This window comes from Nuphar pumila, chromosome 14, assembly GCF_984573655.1.
Source record: "Nuphar pumila chromosome 14, dmNupPumi1.hap1.1, whole genome shotgun sequence".
Lineage (NCBI taxonomy): Eukaryota > Viridiplantae > Streptophyta > Magnoliopsida > Nymphaeales > Nymphaeaceae > Nuphar > Nuphar pumila.
Window position 1 is genome coordinate 91,180,638 of NC_143262.1, and position 12,717 is coordinate 91,193,354.

Consider the following 12,717-nt stretch of genomic DNA (forward strand, 5'->3'; position numbering starts at 1 on the left):
CCCCAATTGTTTGGGATGAAGGCGTTGTTGTTGTTGTTGTTTGCTTTTTTTAATGCTTCTAATTCATCATTCATTGCCTTAATCCACTCTTGATGGTTTTTAGCTTCATAGTAGGATGTTGGTTCTATATATGAATGTATGACCATAAGACATGATCTATACCTTGGTTCAAAAGAATCCCAGGATACAAATCTAGTAGGAGCTTTTGAAATTCTTATGGATCTTCTAATACTAGAAGAATTCATATCTTGATTTTGTGAATATCTTTCCAATGCACATGGTGGATGATCTTCTGTACGTCGAATATAGGTTTGGATATTATCCTGAGGTATATCTTCATTACTAAGACCTTCATCTATATTTTCATTTGCATTATGAGTATTTTTACTCTCATGCACATAGTGAATACATGTTTCATGTTCACTTATAAGATAAAAAAGAAATGGATAATCACAACTCTCTTGGATTTTTTCTATGTTAAAACCATTTTCATTTTCAAGAAATGTAACATTTCATGAAACATACAATTTGTTTCTTTCAATGTCATTACATCTATATCCTTTTTTGGTTTTTGGCGTAGCCTAAGAAGACACAAGGGATAGCTTTTGGAGAAAGTTTGTCATGTTTATTAGTAAGAATAAAGCATTTACATCCAAAGACTCTTAACCTATTATAGTCAGGTGTTGTTTTAAGTAACCTTTCAATCAGAGAGACATTTTCAATATTTTTGAAGGCATTCTATTTATCAGATAAACTGTCGTAAGGGCGGCTTCGGCCCAAGAACTTTGTCTCAATGTTATGTCTATGCTTTCTTTCGGCTAGTCCATTTTGTTGAGGAGTATATGGACAAATTTTTTTATGAACAATCCCATGTAGGCCAAGGTAATTTTCAAATTCTTTTGACACAAACTCTCCTTCGAAATCAGCTCTAAAAATTTGAATATTGGTTTTAAATTGAGTTTTTGTATAGTGATGAAATTTTTTAAAACAATCAAATACTTTCGATTTTTGTTTAAGAAAAAAGATAGATCCAAAAGTGTCTGCTATAGTCATCCACAAATACAACATAATAAGATACACCCCCTTTGGATACAACTTGAGCCGGTCCCCATATGTCCGAATATACCAACTCAAATGGATTTTTAGATATAAAATATCTTGGTCGAAATGGTAAGGATTTCATTTTTTCAAGAATGCAATTTCACATATAAAATCTTTTCCTTTATAACTTGTAAGAAATAAAAACAATTGTAATTTGGACATGCTAGGATGTCCTAGTCTTTTGTGCCAATTTTCTATGTCTTGTTTTTTCCACAAAATTACAAAAAACTATGTTTTGATAGCTCAAGGTTGTCCATTACATAAAGATCTCCTCTTCTATGACCTCACCAATCAACTTCCCGGACTAGAGATCTTGTATTAAACAATTATTAGATGAAAACAAGACTTTACGTCAATGATTCGTAATTTGAGATACAGATAAAAAATTTAAATTTAATTTTGGTACTAATCGAATAATTTTGGTACTTTTCATAGTCACAAACGGCTTTAGACATTTCTTCTCCTTTGAGAGCAACTTCTTTTCCATTCTCAATCTTGGTGAGAATGAGTTTAGGCTCCTTTTCAGAACCATCCACCAAACCCCATAGGCCTTTTTCCCATATTTTGTGCTTTACTATGGATGCCCATGTCACATAGTTTGTATTATTTAGGTGTACGGGAGTGGAAACTATTACTTCCCTTTCACTTTTCATTTCTTTACAATGAGAAGAAAAGAAGGAGAAGGATAGAAAAGCAAGAGAGAGAGGAAGATGGATAATACACAATTGAAGAGGTAGCACGCTTCCTGATGCAACAATCCTCTTCGTGGTGTTATGACAATCCTCCCTTTGAAGTTATGAAAGAATGCCTCAAGAGCACCAAAGTTCTGATACCATGTAATGAAATGGATAAACACCAAAACACGTCACTTATGGACTTGCAAGAACACACTTCAATCAAGGATATCACTTGATTGAATAAGCCAAAACACCCACACAAGGGTCAAATATATATGTTATTGAATAGAAAAACTTTCTTGAGAGAGATACATCAATACAAGGCCTTGAGGCCTATTTATAACAAATGGAGCCACTAGGGAGCAGCTCCAATATGGCTGTTGGGCTCCCAACAGTCATATTTATGACCGTTGGGAGCAGCTCCAACAACTATATTGGAGCTGCCCCCAAAACACAAAAACCAAAAAAGGTAAAACAAATAAAAAGTAAAAAGAATAAAAAGTAAAATGAATAAAAGATTGTCAGCCCCTAATGGGCTGATGCCTATTACAGTAGAAAGATCGAAATACCCTTGCTGGGTATTTCGGTTTACAATATAAGATATATACTTATCTATCTATCTATCTATATATATATGAGTATATATTTTAACACTTTGATGTAAAATGCCATGATTTTTCAAATAATTTTTAAAATCTTTTGACATATACTCTTCCCCTGAATTTGACCAAAATATACAAATATTAGTTTTAAGAAGATTCTTGACAAGCTTGTGAAATGTTTTGAAAGTTTCAAAAACTTCATATTTGTGTGTAAGAAAGAACATCCAAGTATCATCCACAAATATCACATAATAAGTAAATCCTCCTTTAGAGGCAATAGGAGATCAATCCTAAACATCCAAGTGTATTAATTCAAGCGGTTTGAAGACAACAAAAGTAGGGAATGACTTTCATTTTTCCAAGAATACAGTCAGTACATTGGATTTTTTTATTGCAAATTTTTCTCAAATAAGATACATTGGACAATTTAGAAATGCTAGGATGACTTAGTCTTTAATGCCATAGAAAATATTTATTTTTTGTACATTAAAGCAAAAAGAATCTTTGAGAATGATCAACTGATCCATGTAATAGAGATTTTGTATAAAAGAGTGGTAAGATGTGAAGGGGACCTTACAACCATGGTTGATTATTTGGTGCCTTTATATAAGAATAAGGGTGATATACAAGATTGCACAAACTATCGTGGTATAAAACTCATGAGTCATACTATGAAACTTTGGGAGAGGGTGATTGAGTCTAGGTTGAGGAAGGTTGTCATGATATCGGAGAATCAATTTGGTTTTATGCCTGGAAGATCAACTATGGAAGCTATACATCTTCTTAGACAACTTATTGAAAGATATAGAGAGAGGAACAAAGATTTGCATATGGTTTTTATTGATTTAGAGAAGGCATACGATAGAGTACCTAGGGACGTTCTCTGGTGGACAATGATGAAGAAAGGTGTTTCTCTCAAGTACATTAGTATAATTAAAGATATGTATGAAGGAGTAGTAACCAATGTCCGCACTTGTGGAGGGGTGACAACCAATTTCCCGATAACGGTTGGGTTACATCAAGGATCTGCTTTAAGCCCTTTCCTATTTGCGATAGTGATGGATGAGCTTACTAGATCAATTCAAGAAAATGTACCGTGGTGTATGTTGTTTGCTGATGATATTGTTTTGATTGATGAGTCTAGAGCTGGGGTTAATGCTAAGTTAGAATTATGGAGACAGACATTGGAAGCTAGAGGTTTTAAGTTGAGTAAGAGTAAGACTGAATATATGGAATGTCGGTTTAGTAAGCAATGAAGTAGTGATGGGAGTGTAGTGAAGCTTGGTGAGCAAGATATACCGGTGAATGATTATTTCAAATATTTGGGATCCATCATTCAAAAGTATGGAGAAATTGATGGAGATGTAAATCATAGGATAAAGGTTGGGTGGATGAAATGGAAAAGTGCTACTGGAGTGCTGTGCGATCGTAGAATGCCATTGCGGTTGAAGGGAAAGTTTTATAGGACGACTATTAGACCCGCTTTACTATATGGTACGGAATGTTGGGCTGCCAAGAGACATCATATTCAAAAAATGAGTGTAGCTGAGATGCGGATGCTTAGATGGATGTGTGGAAATACAATAAAAGATAAGATTCGGAACGAAGAGATACGTAAGAAGGTAGGTGTTGCACCCATTGAAAATAAGATGCGAGAGAATCGTTTACGGTGGTTTGGACATATTCGGCGAAGGCCTAATGATGCTCCAGTTAGAAGGTTGGAGAAATGGGAAAATATATTAGTTAAAAGAGGTCGGGGTAGGCCTAGGAAGACTTGGATGGAGATGATAGGAAAGGATATGAATGCTTTGAACCTCACCGAGGACATGGCGTTGGATAGAAATGATTGGAGGAAAAGGATTCATGTGGAAGACCCAAAATGAATTTCTTTTTTGGTTCATATCGCTGACCCCAATTGTTTTGGGATGAAGGCATAGTTGTTGTTGTTGTTGTTGTTGTTGTTGTTTGGAACAATTTTGATTTTTTGAATAGAAAATTTTGAAGAATTTGAAAATTTTTCAATTCCTTTAATTTCAATAGAGGATCCATCCATGGTAAAAACATTAGATGTACTTGAATTAAAAATACAATCAGAGAGCATAGTACTATAAGGGGTCATATGAAATGGGACACCAGAATTTAGGAGCCAAGAAATCTTACTAAGAGGTGAGTAAGAGGAGATTGCGAAACCAGTTAAGGAGGATTAGCCTTTGAGGAGCAGTTGTAGAGCTTTTGCAAGTTGAGACAAGGACATGCCTTGGTAACCGGAGTTAGAGGCTTCCTTGTTTTCTTGAGGAGCTTCTAGGGTAGCTACTCTTTTCTCATCCTTTTTGAATTCAGGGCAAAAAGGTTTGATATGCCCCAGTTATCCACAATTATGACAAGTAATTTTTCTTTTTGTATCATATCTCACATTATTGCTCTTTGACTTCCAAGAATTATTCTTGTAGAAGTGAAGAGGCTTACAGGAATGAGTATTGGCACTGGGTCTAGAAACCGCCAATTCATTGTCTTTGGTCTTCCTATATTCGGTCATGAATTTTAGCCTTGTTTATTCAATACAAACTTGGGATAAAATCTCATGTAAAGGTGGAAACTCTTGATTTTTGTTTCGGTGGATGATAGAAACACAAACATGTTCAAATTCGAGCCTAAGCTCTCTCATGAATTGAAAAAATTGCTCACGAAGGATTTGATTTTTCTGATGACGAGCATCACCAAGGTTATCCCAAATAGGCTCCATTTTAGCCATTTGGTCCAAAAGTCTTTTGAGAGTACCATAGTACTCTCTAGCACTTGTATCACTTTGCTTGCAATTGTGAATCTTATCTTGTAATTCCCATTTGTGGGCACTATCATGTTGGGTATAGGTTTATTTGATATAAACTCATGCTTCATTAGTCCTCTCAAATTCCAATATATTCTCGCAAGGTTTTTCACACATACTCCTCTGCTAAACCCTTAGCATGTCCAACATCCCATGCCTTAATGACCTTTTTGTAATATAAAAGAGTATTTTCTTTCTCTCTCTCCTTGTTCTTAAGAGGTTCCTCTTTTATAACACCATCTTCTCCACAAATAGATTTTGTGAGAATAGGTTGAGGTTCCGATATGGAGCCATCAACATAGTCCCACAAATCTTTGCCCACCAAAATTCTTTTCATAGCAGTGGCCCACATGTTATAGTTTTTCCCATCAAATTTGACAAGAACAATTGTAACTACTTTTTCGGCCATTGTTCCAAGAAAAGAAAGAGTAGGGAAAGCTAATAGATAAAGAGAAAAGAAGGGAAGATTGCAAGAAATATGTTGAAGAAGTTTGATGGTGCGCTTCTCGAAGCAACAAACCAACAAATTAATGCTTCACCATCTCACAAACCTCCTCTTGATCTTCATGTACACGTTACAACTCAAGAAGCCCAATGCTCTGATACCATGTAATGAAATGGGCAAAGTAATACAAGGGTGTGCATCTTATGGGCATACAAGAACACAATAGCAAATGGTACAATGACTTCTTATGGGTCAACAAAAAATTACAATCACATAAGCCACTTATGGACCAAACACAAACATAAAAAATATAGGATTAATGTTGTTAAAACCGCGCCTTAAGGCGCAAAAGGCGTGCCTCAAGGCGCCGGCCTAAGGCGTGCTTCATCAATAAAGCATTTTTTTAGTATTTATTTTAGATTTTCTATTTCTTATTGCTTGTTGCTTCACCAATAAAGCATTTTATTTATTTATTTTTATTTTTAGATAGTTTTTTATAGTTTAATCCTTAGTTTTTTTTCTAAGTTATATAATCAGTTTCATGTTAATCTTTCATATTTTTTAGTATTTATTTTAGATTTTTTAGTATTTTATTTTAGATTTTCTGTTTTTTATTGCTTGTTGCTTCATCAATAAAGCATTTTATTTATTTATTTGTATTTTTAGATATTTTTTTAAGTTTTAAAAAAAAAATTGAGGCTTACGCTTTACAATCAGTTTCTCATTTACTTTTATATGTTAATCTCATATTTTTTAGTATTTATTTTAGATTTTCTATTTCTTATTGCTTGTTTCTTGGTCAATAAAGCATTTTTTTTTATTTATTTGTATTTTTAGATATTTTTTTAAGTTTTCAAAAAAAAATTTGAGGCTTACACTTTATGCCGCGCCTCAGTTTTTGGTGGAGTGCCTCGCTACGCCTCAACGCTTTTCACAACATTGTATAGGATCTTATTAAGAGTGTTGAGTGCGTGAGAACAAGCTTAACATATTTTTATACACAAAAGGAAGCAAAAAAGAGCCATTGGGAAGTGCTCCAATAGATAGGAGCACTTTTCAGCAAAAAAATAAAAAAATAGCAAAAATTTCAAAAAAAATTATATCACATGAAACAGTGATGAATTGCACAAAATACAACCATAAAATCGCATATAAAACATTTATGTCTCTATGAGCTGCATAAGACATCATTAAACATCAACTATCTCACAAGAAGAATGCAAAATATTAAATATCTTGCAATTAATAACATGCCACATGACTCATACTTTCATATTACATAAACAAAAATATTATGACAATAGTTGCACTCGATTTTCAATCGGTTTTCACTCATTACTTGAATGCCCCAATAGTTGCAAAACCCTAAAGTAACGATATGCATCGTACAATACTGCTCCCAACAACTCTATTTCAAGAGTATTATAAGGACTATAATGCCTTTGATAAAAAGAATAAATTAATAAATTAATAAAAACCTAAAGTGCCCCTAATCAACACAACTAATTACATAATGGAAAATAACTAAAATACCCTTACTGATTTTTACTTATTACATCAACAAATATATATATATATATAGAGTAATGGGTCGGTGCTAAACCACATGCTAAATAGGTTTTTCGTGCTTTTTTCATTTTATTTTTAAATTTGGACCGTACAGATGTGATCTATGTACTTGATTTTATAGGGATCAGCTCTTGAAGCATTTGATTCCAACACATGGGTGGGTTTTTATAAAGTTCAAAAAATCAACACCCTAAAATCTTTGTAAATTTTTGAGGCTCCAAACATCAATTTTTTCATCAAAAACATATGATCCAGGTGTGGATTCTTAGTAAATCGACCATGCCCAACATATTTATAGGGATAGAACCGCATAAAAAGCACCAGAGAAGCTGAAAAACTCATTTAGCACGCGGTTTAGCACCAAATGGGTTTAACACGGACCCATTACTCTCTCTATATATATACTTTAACAATTATGACACCTAAGCAGGCCTTTGAAGGGCTTCAAAAATCAACAGTCCATAATTGTCTGGATTTTCAAGACTAAAAAATTTTGCATCTTTCATAAAAGAAAACACACGCCCAAGAGCCAGTTTATAGCAAATAAACCATGTTGAAGACATCTGTGGGGTCTTGCAAAACATGCCTCAAAACCTCGAATACTAGCACCATCCTCAACCTCCTAATGGTAAGATGGACCAATTACCCAACCCGACACACACACATATGTATTTGTATATATGCAAATCTGATCTGTTTGGATGAGCTGCTGGCTGGCACAAGCGGTGGGATTAAAAGAAAATACACGAAAGCAACTTTCAGTGGCAGTTTAATATTTAGTGATGATTTAAACCATTGCTAAAGAATGTTCAAACCTCTCCTAAAAATGCAAAATATTTAGCAGCGGTTTGAACTGAAGCTACAAGTTGTTTTTCCATGAAACCTTGTGCCCGCTATCCAATCTGTTAGATCGGATGGTGCTTGTTGGTTCATGTGCCCACCTACATGAATCTAGTTTGCAGCCACCACTCACCACACACACACACATATATATATATATATATATATGTATGTATATATCTTACATACATACGTATATGTATGTGTATTTGTGTGTGTGCATGTTTCAATGTTATAGGCGAATTTACATGATACTAATCCATAGATGTGTTTATCATTGTTTGGTTACTAGAAGACATTCTTTGATTCAAACCATGGTTGTCAGTCGAGGAAGTGGGAGCGGGAAGCGATACGGGAAGCGGGAGCGGGAAGCGAGGCACTTTCAAAAATTTAGGAAGCGGGAAGCGTGGGACTACTTAGAAGCGAGTCACGAACCGTCTCGGAAGCGACCTAGGAAGCAAAAAAATAAAAAATAAAAAATAAAAAATAAAATGAAAAAAAGAGGGAAGCGTGGGCGAAGCGCGCTTCCCATAAATGGGAAGTGCGTTTCCCATAAAAGGGAAACACGCTTCCCCTTTATGGGAAGTGCGCTTCCCAAAAAAAGGGGACGCTTCCCCACGCGTTTTGGAAGCGCGACGTTTCGCGCTTCCAAAGCGCATATCGTGGAAGCGCGCTTTCCCTACTATAGGGGCGCTTCTGGTAACTCTGATTCAAACTATTTTAATGAGGGCACCTGAATTTTTTATTGTAAAATCTGGATACAATATGAGCCATTGATTTTTAGATTCCTTTGTAAATATGTATAAACATAAAAGCTTTTTAATGTGATACATGGTATCCATTAAATAAAGATCACATTTGTGGAGTCTGCTTTGCAAACCATGCGGTAATACATTGAAAACTAAAACTGTCCATTCCTTGCCCACACTTAGGAGGGATCAATTTCTCTCTCTCTCTCTCTCTCTATATATATATATATACATATATATAGCTGTTCCTTGTACTTGTACCTCTCATACCTATGTCATACCTCGTATCAGTTCCTGTACCTATGTGACACAGTTGAGAAATTGATCATTACTTAATTTTTAGGATCTTCTCAACCCAAATTTATATGTTTAGATGTTACTTGGAACTTGGGAATAGCATATAAATCCATGTATCTTAACATTTAACATTAAATTTTTTTCTTAACACATTTATTTCCCTAATATGTATAACTTTTTTTCATTTTAATTATAAAGCATTATGTTGCTGGCACTTGATAGTGGTGTCTATCTGGTGAATCCTTCTAGATCAAAAATTAAGTCATCCCTGATTGAACTGCAAACAAGTTAGCATTACATGTATTTTCAGTAATTTGAGCATCAAACAATTCGTTATTCAAAAGGAGGTCTTGAAGCATGAACCAATTGAGGGGGATGATCACAATGGTGAAGAGGAGCAGCATTGTGACGAATATGCACAGTTTTTATCTTTTCACTATGGCTTGTGATCTTTTGAAACAAATAGCACTTACAATTTAACCTTTTTTTTCTTTTCCTTTTCTTTTAGTATTGTGTTTTTAACTTCTATGTTGCAGTGTTGTATGTTGTGGCTTGCTGGTTATGATAATCTACTTCTACTTGATTGCTTACATTCTTGTGTTTACTTTTTAAGGAAGTTTTTTGTTTGACATATATTTCTCTTTTTTCTTTAAAACTTTTTGAATTTTATAATTTACACTTATCTGTGATATGACATAAGACAACTTGGATATGATATAAGGCAATTTGTAAAGAATCTTGGTCTTTCTAATGCACGATGTCATACAATTTTTAGTACATGAAGGTTAATGCTTTTGATGAGTATGTCAATAAGATAAAACTGGTAACTTTCAAGCATAAGTAATACATTGATATCTCTATTAATTTGAAATCACTCTGATTGTACTGTTGTTTTTCTTTTAGGGTGATTTATAATTTGATTTTAATCTCCTTTTTTTTTGTATATGTTGCCTTGAACCTCAGGCAATAGGTGTGTTGAAAGAAGTCGTACTGCTTGCACCGAATTTAGCAGATTCATACCACACACTTGGCCTTGTATACAATGCAATTGGAGATCAGAAAAAGGCACTGAACTTTTACATGATTGCTGCTCATTTAACACCCAAAGATGCATTTCTTTGGAAACGACTGGTTAATTGGTCCATGTAAGGTGTTTCAAATTCATGAGCACTTTTTTCTTTTTGTGTAATAGCTTTTGCAATCAATAAAGATTTATTTATATTGGAATCAATATAAGGCATATCTTTGGTGATCAACGAGCTTTTTAGTATGAAGCTAGAATATAATGCAATCTATAACTTATGAAATTGGAATGTTTTGCGTAATGAATATTGTTTATCACATGCTAAAAACAATTTAATTGACCTTGCTACAATTTAGCATGGTTGCTTAAGATATACAGAACACTAATGATAAGTTCAGAAATCGTGCTACTGCTAAAATTTAGTTGCAATTACAACAAATGGTTGATCATGTTAAGTCTTGGATGCTCATGTAGTTAATCCAAATGTTGATGATGAAATTGTTCATAAATGGGGGACGATTTCTGTTTAATTCATGCTACATTTCTTTGGGGAAGCCAATTATTTCAAAATAAGATACTATTGTAATATGCAGCGATACAAAACAAGTGCCTCTAAGGAATTACAAGATTATAAACACAAAGTGCACATGCACAAGTCCACTAAGGGACAATAGGAAGGCCAACAATGGCAACAACAAGAGTGCAAGAATATAAAACATAATATATTTATTGCTAAAATGCTTAAGCACAAGCATAAACAATGAAAGGGGACAAACACCCCTATTTATAATACAAGAGAGGCCATTGTGGAGCTCCCAACAGCCCCCAATGGCCCTATTTTCAAATGACCATAGAACCCATGCTCAAACAAAAAAGGGCACAAATAATAAAAGGTAAAATAAAAAATAAGAAATATAAAAACTATTTCCAATGAACAATGCCTATTACGAGGAAAAAAGACCAAAATGCCTTTGACTCTCAAAAACAAATTACTGACTTATATATTACTATGTATACATGCTATTTCAACACCCCCTCAAACTTAGAGTGTAAACACCGAAAGTTTGTTTAGAAGACACAAAAAAATGAGGAGCAACGAGAGCTTTGGTAAAGAAGTTTGCAAGCTGAAATTCTGATATGACATACAACTCAATAGTTCGTCTCAAGAATTCATCATGGACATAATGATAGTCCATCTCAATGTGTTTGGTGCACTCATGGTAGGTGTGGTTGCTGACAATGTAAATTACACTTTTATTATCGCAACACATCCTCGAAGGTTTGGAGATGACAACCTGAGAATATTTCTTAGCCATACAAGCTCCATAGTTGTCGTTGTCATAGCCCTATACTCAACTTTAGTAGATGATAGCGAGACCTTCTGCTGTTTCTTACATCTCCAAGTGATCAACGAATCTCCTAAGTACACAAAAACCAGTAGTTGAGATTCTATCATTGGGATTTCCTTCTCAATCTGCATCAATATAAACAAATAAATCTAAAGATGAAGATAAGGATAAATAAAACCCTTTAGTTATGATGTTCTTAATATATTTGACAATTCTTAATACAACACTTATGTGTACGGTGGTTGAAGCATGTTGAAATTGACTAGCAGAATGGACTGCATGGGTTATATTTGGACTTGTGATAGACAAGTGAGTGACCAAATTAATTATCTATAAGGTATGAGGTGTTCAAGTAGTGTTCCATCTTCAAGTCTTAACTTATCATTCACCATTTCAGGAGTTTCTACTTATCATTTGAAATACCAGATTTAGCGCAAATATTTGCAACAAACTTCATTTGAGAAAGAATGTACCCTATCAGAGAGTAAGCAAAAATATCTTAAGAAACCCAAATCAAACATCAATTTTTTTTCAAAACATGAGTATCTTTCTTATTTGACTTATCCAAAAATTAATGAAGGAGACATTGGGAAAAGTTAAGATGATCAAAATGATATGATAAGTACATAATCATTTGGTGGTAATCAAGATTGCATTCAATATTCTAGGCTGGGAATTTTAGAAAAACTATGTGCTTTTGAATAATATACTAAAGAACAAGACCAAACATCAACTAGAAAGTCATCTAGAGTGTCAAAAGTTCCTGAAAAGTTTGTCTTATGAGTCATTTTCACCAATTTATCAAGCCTACATTGCCTTAATATACTCCTACGAAGAGCCTTCTAACTATGCTACAGCTAAAGAACAACCCGAATGGGTTAAAGCTATGTTAGTAGAATTAGAAGCCTTAGAAAAGGCAAATACCTGGACTATTCAAGACATTCCATCAAACAAAAAACCTATTGGTTGTCGATGGGTGTACAAAGTTAAAACCAAGAGTAACGACACTCTTGAGAGGTTTAAAGCCTGATTAGTTGCCAAAGACTATTCCCAAGAATATAAAATAGACTATGAAGAGACCTTTGCCTCGGTCGCTAGGATGACTATAGTTAGGATCCTAATAGCTCTTGCTTCTGTAAAGAAATGACATATTTATCAAATGGATGTCGAAAATGCATTTCTTAATGGAAGCCTAGCTGAAGAAGTATACATTAAACTCACCACCTGGTATCAATAT

At 34.1% G+C, this 12,717-nt stretch overlaps 1 protein-coding gene across 7 annotated transcripts in view; it reads left to right on the top strand.

Annotated features, from left to right (window-relative positions):
- Window positions 1–12,717, top strand: part of LOC149817408 (tetratricopeptide repeat (TPR)-containing protein) — a 72,231-nt gene that overhangs the window by 10,023 nt on the left and 49,491 nt on the right. For all 7 annotated transcript variants that reach the window (XM_089987317.1, XM_089987312.1, XM_089987313.1 and 4 more), the window contains exon 4: window positions 10,071–10,252. In XM_089987317.1, the coding sequence (XP_089843443.1) occupies window positions 10,071–10,252 (182 nt within the window). The remainder of the gene's footprint in view (window positions 1–10,070; window positions 10,253–12,717) is intronic.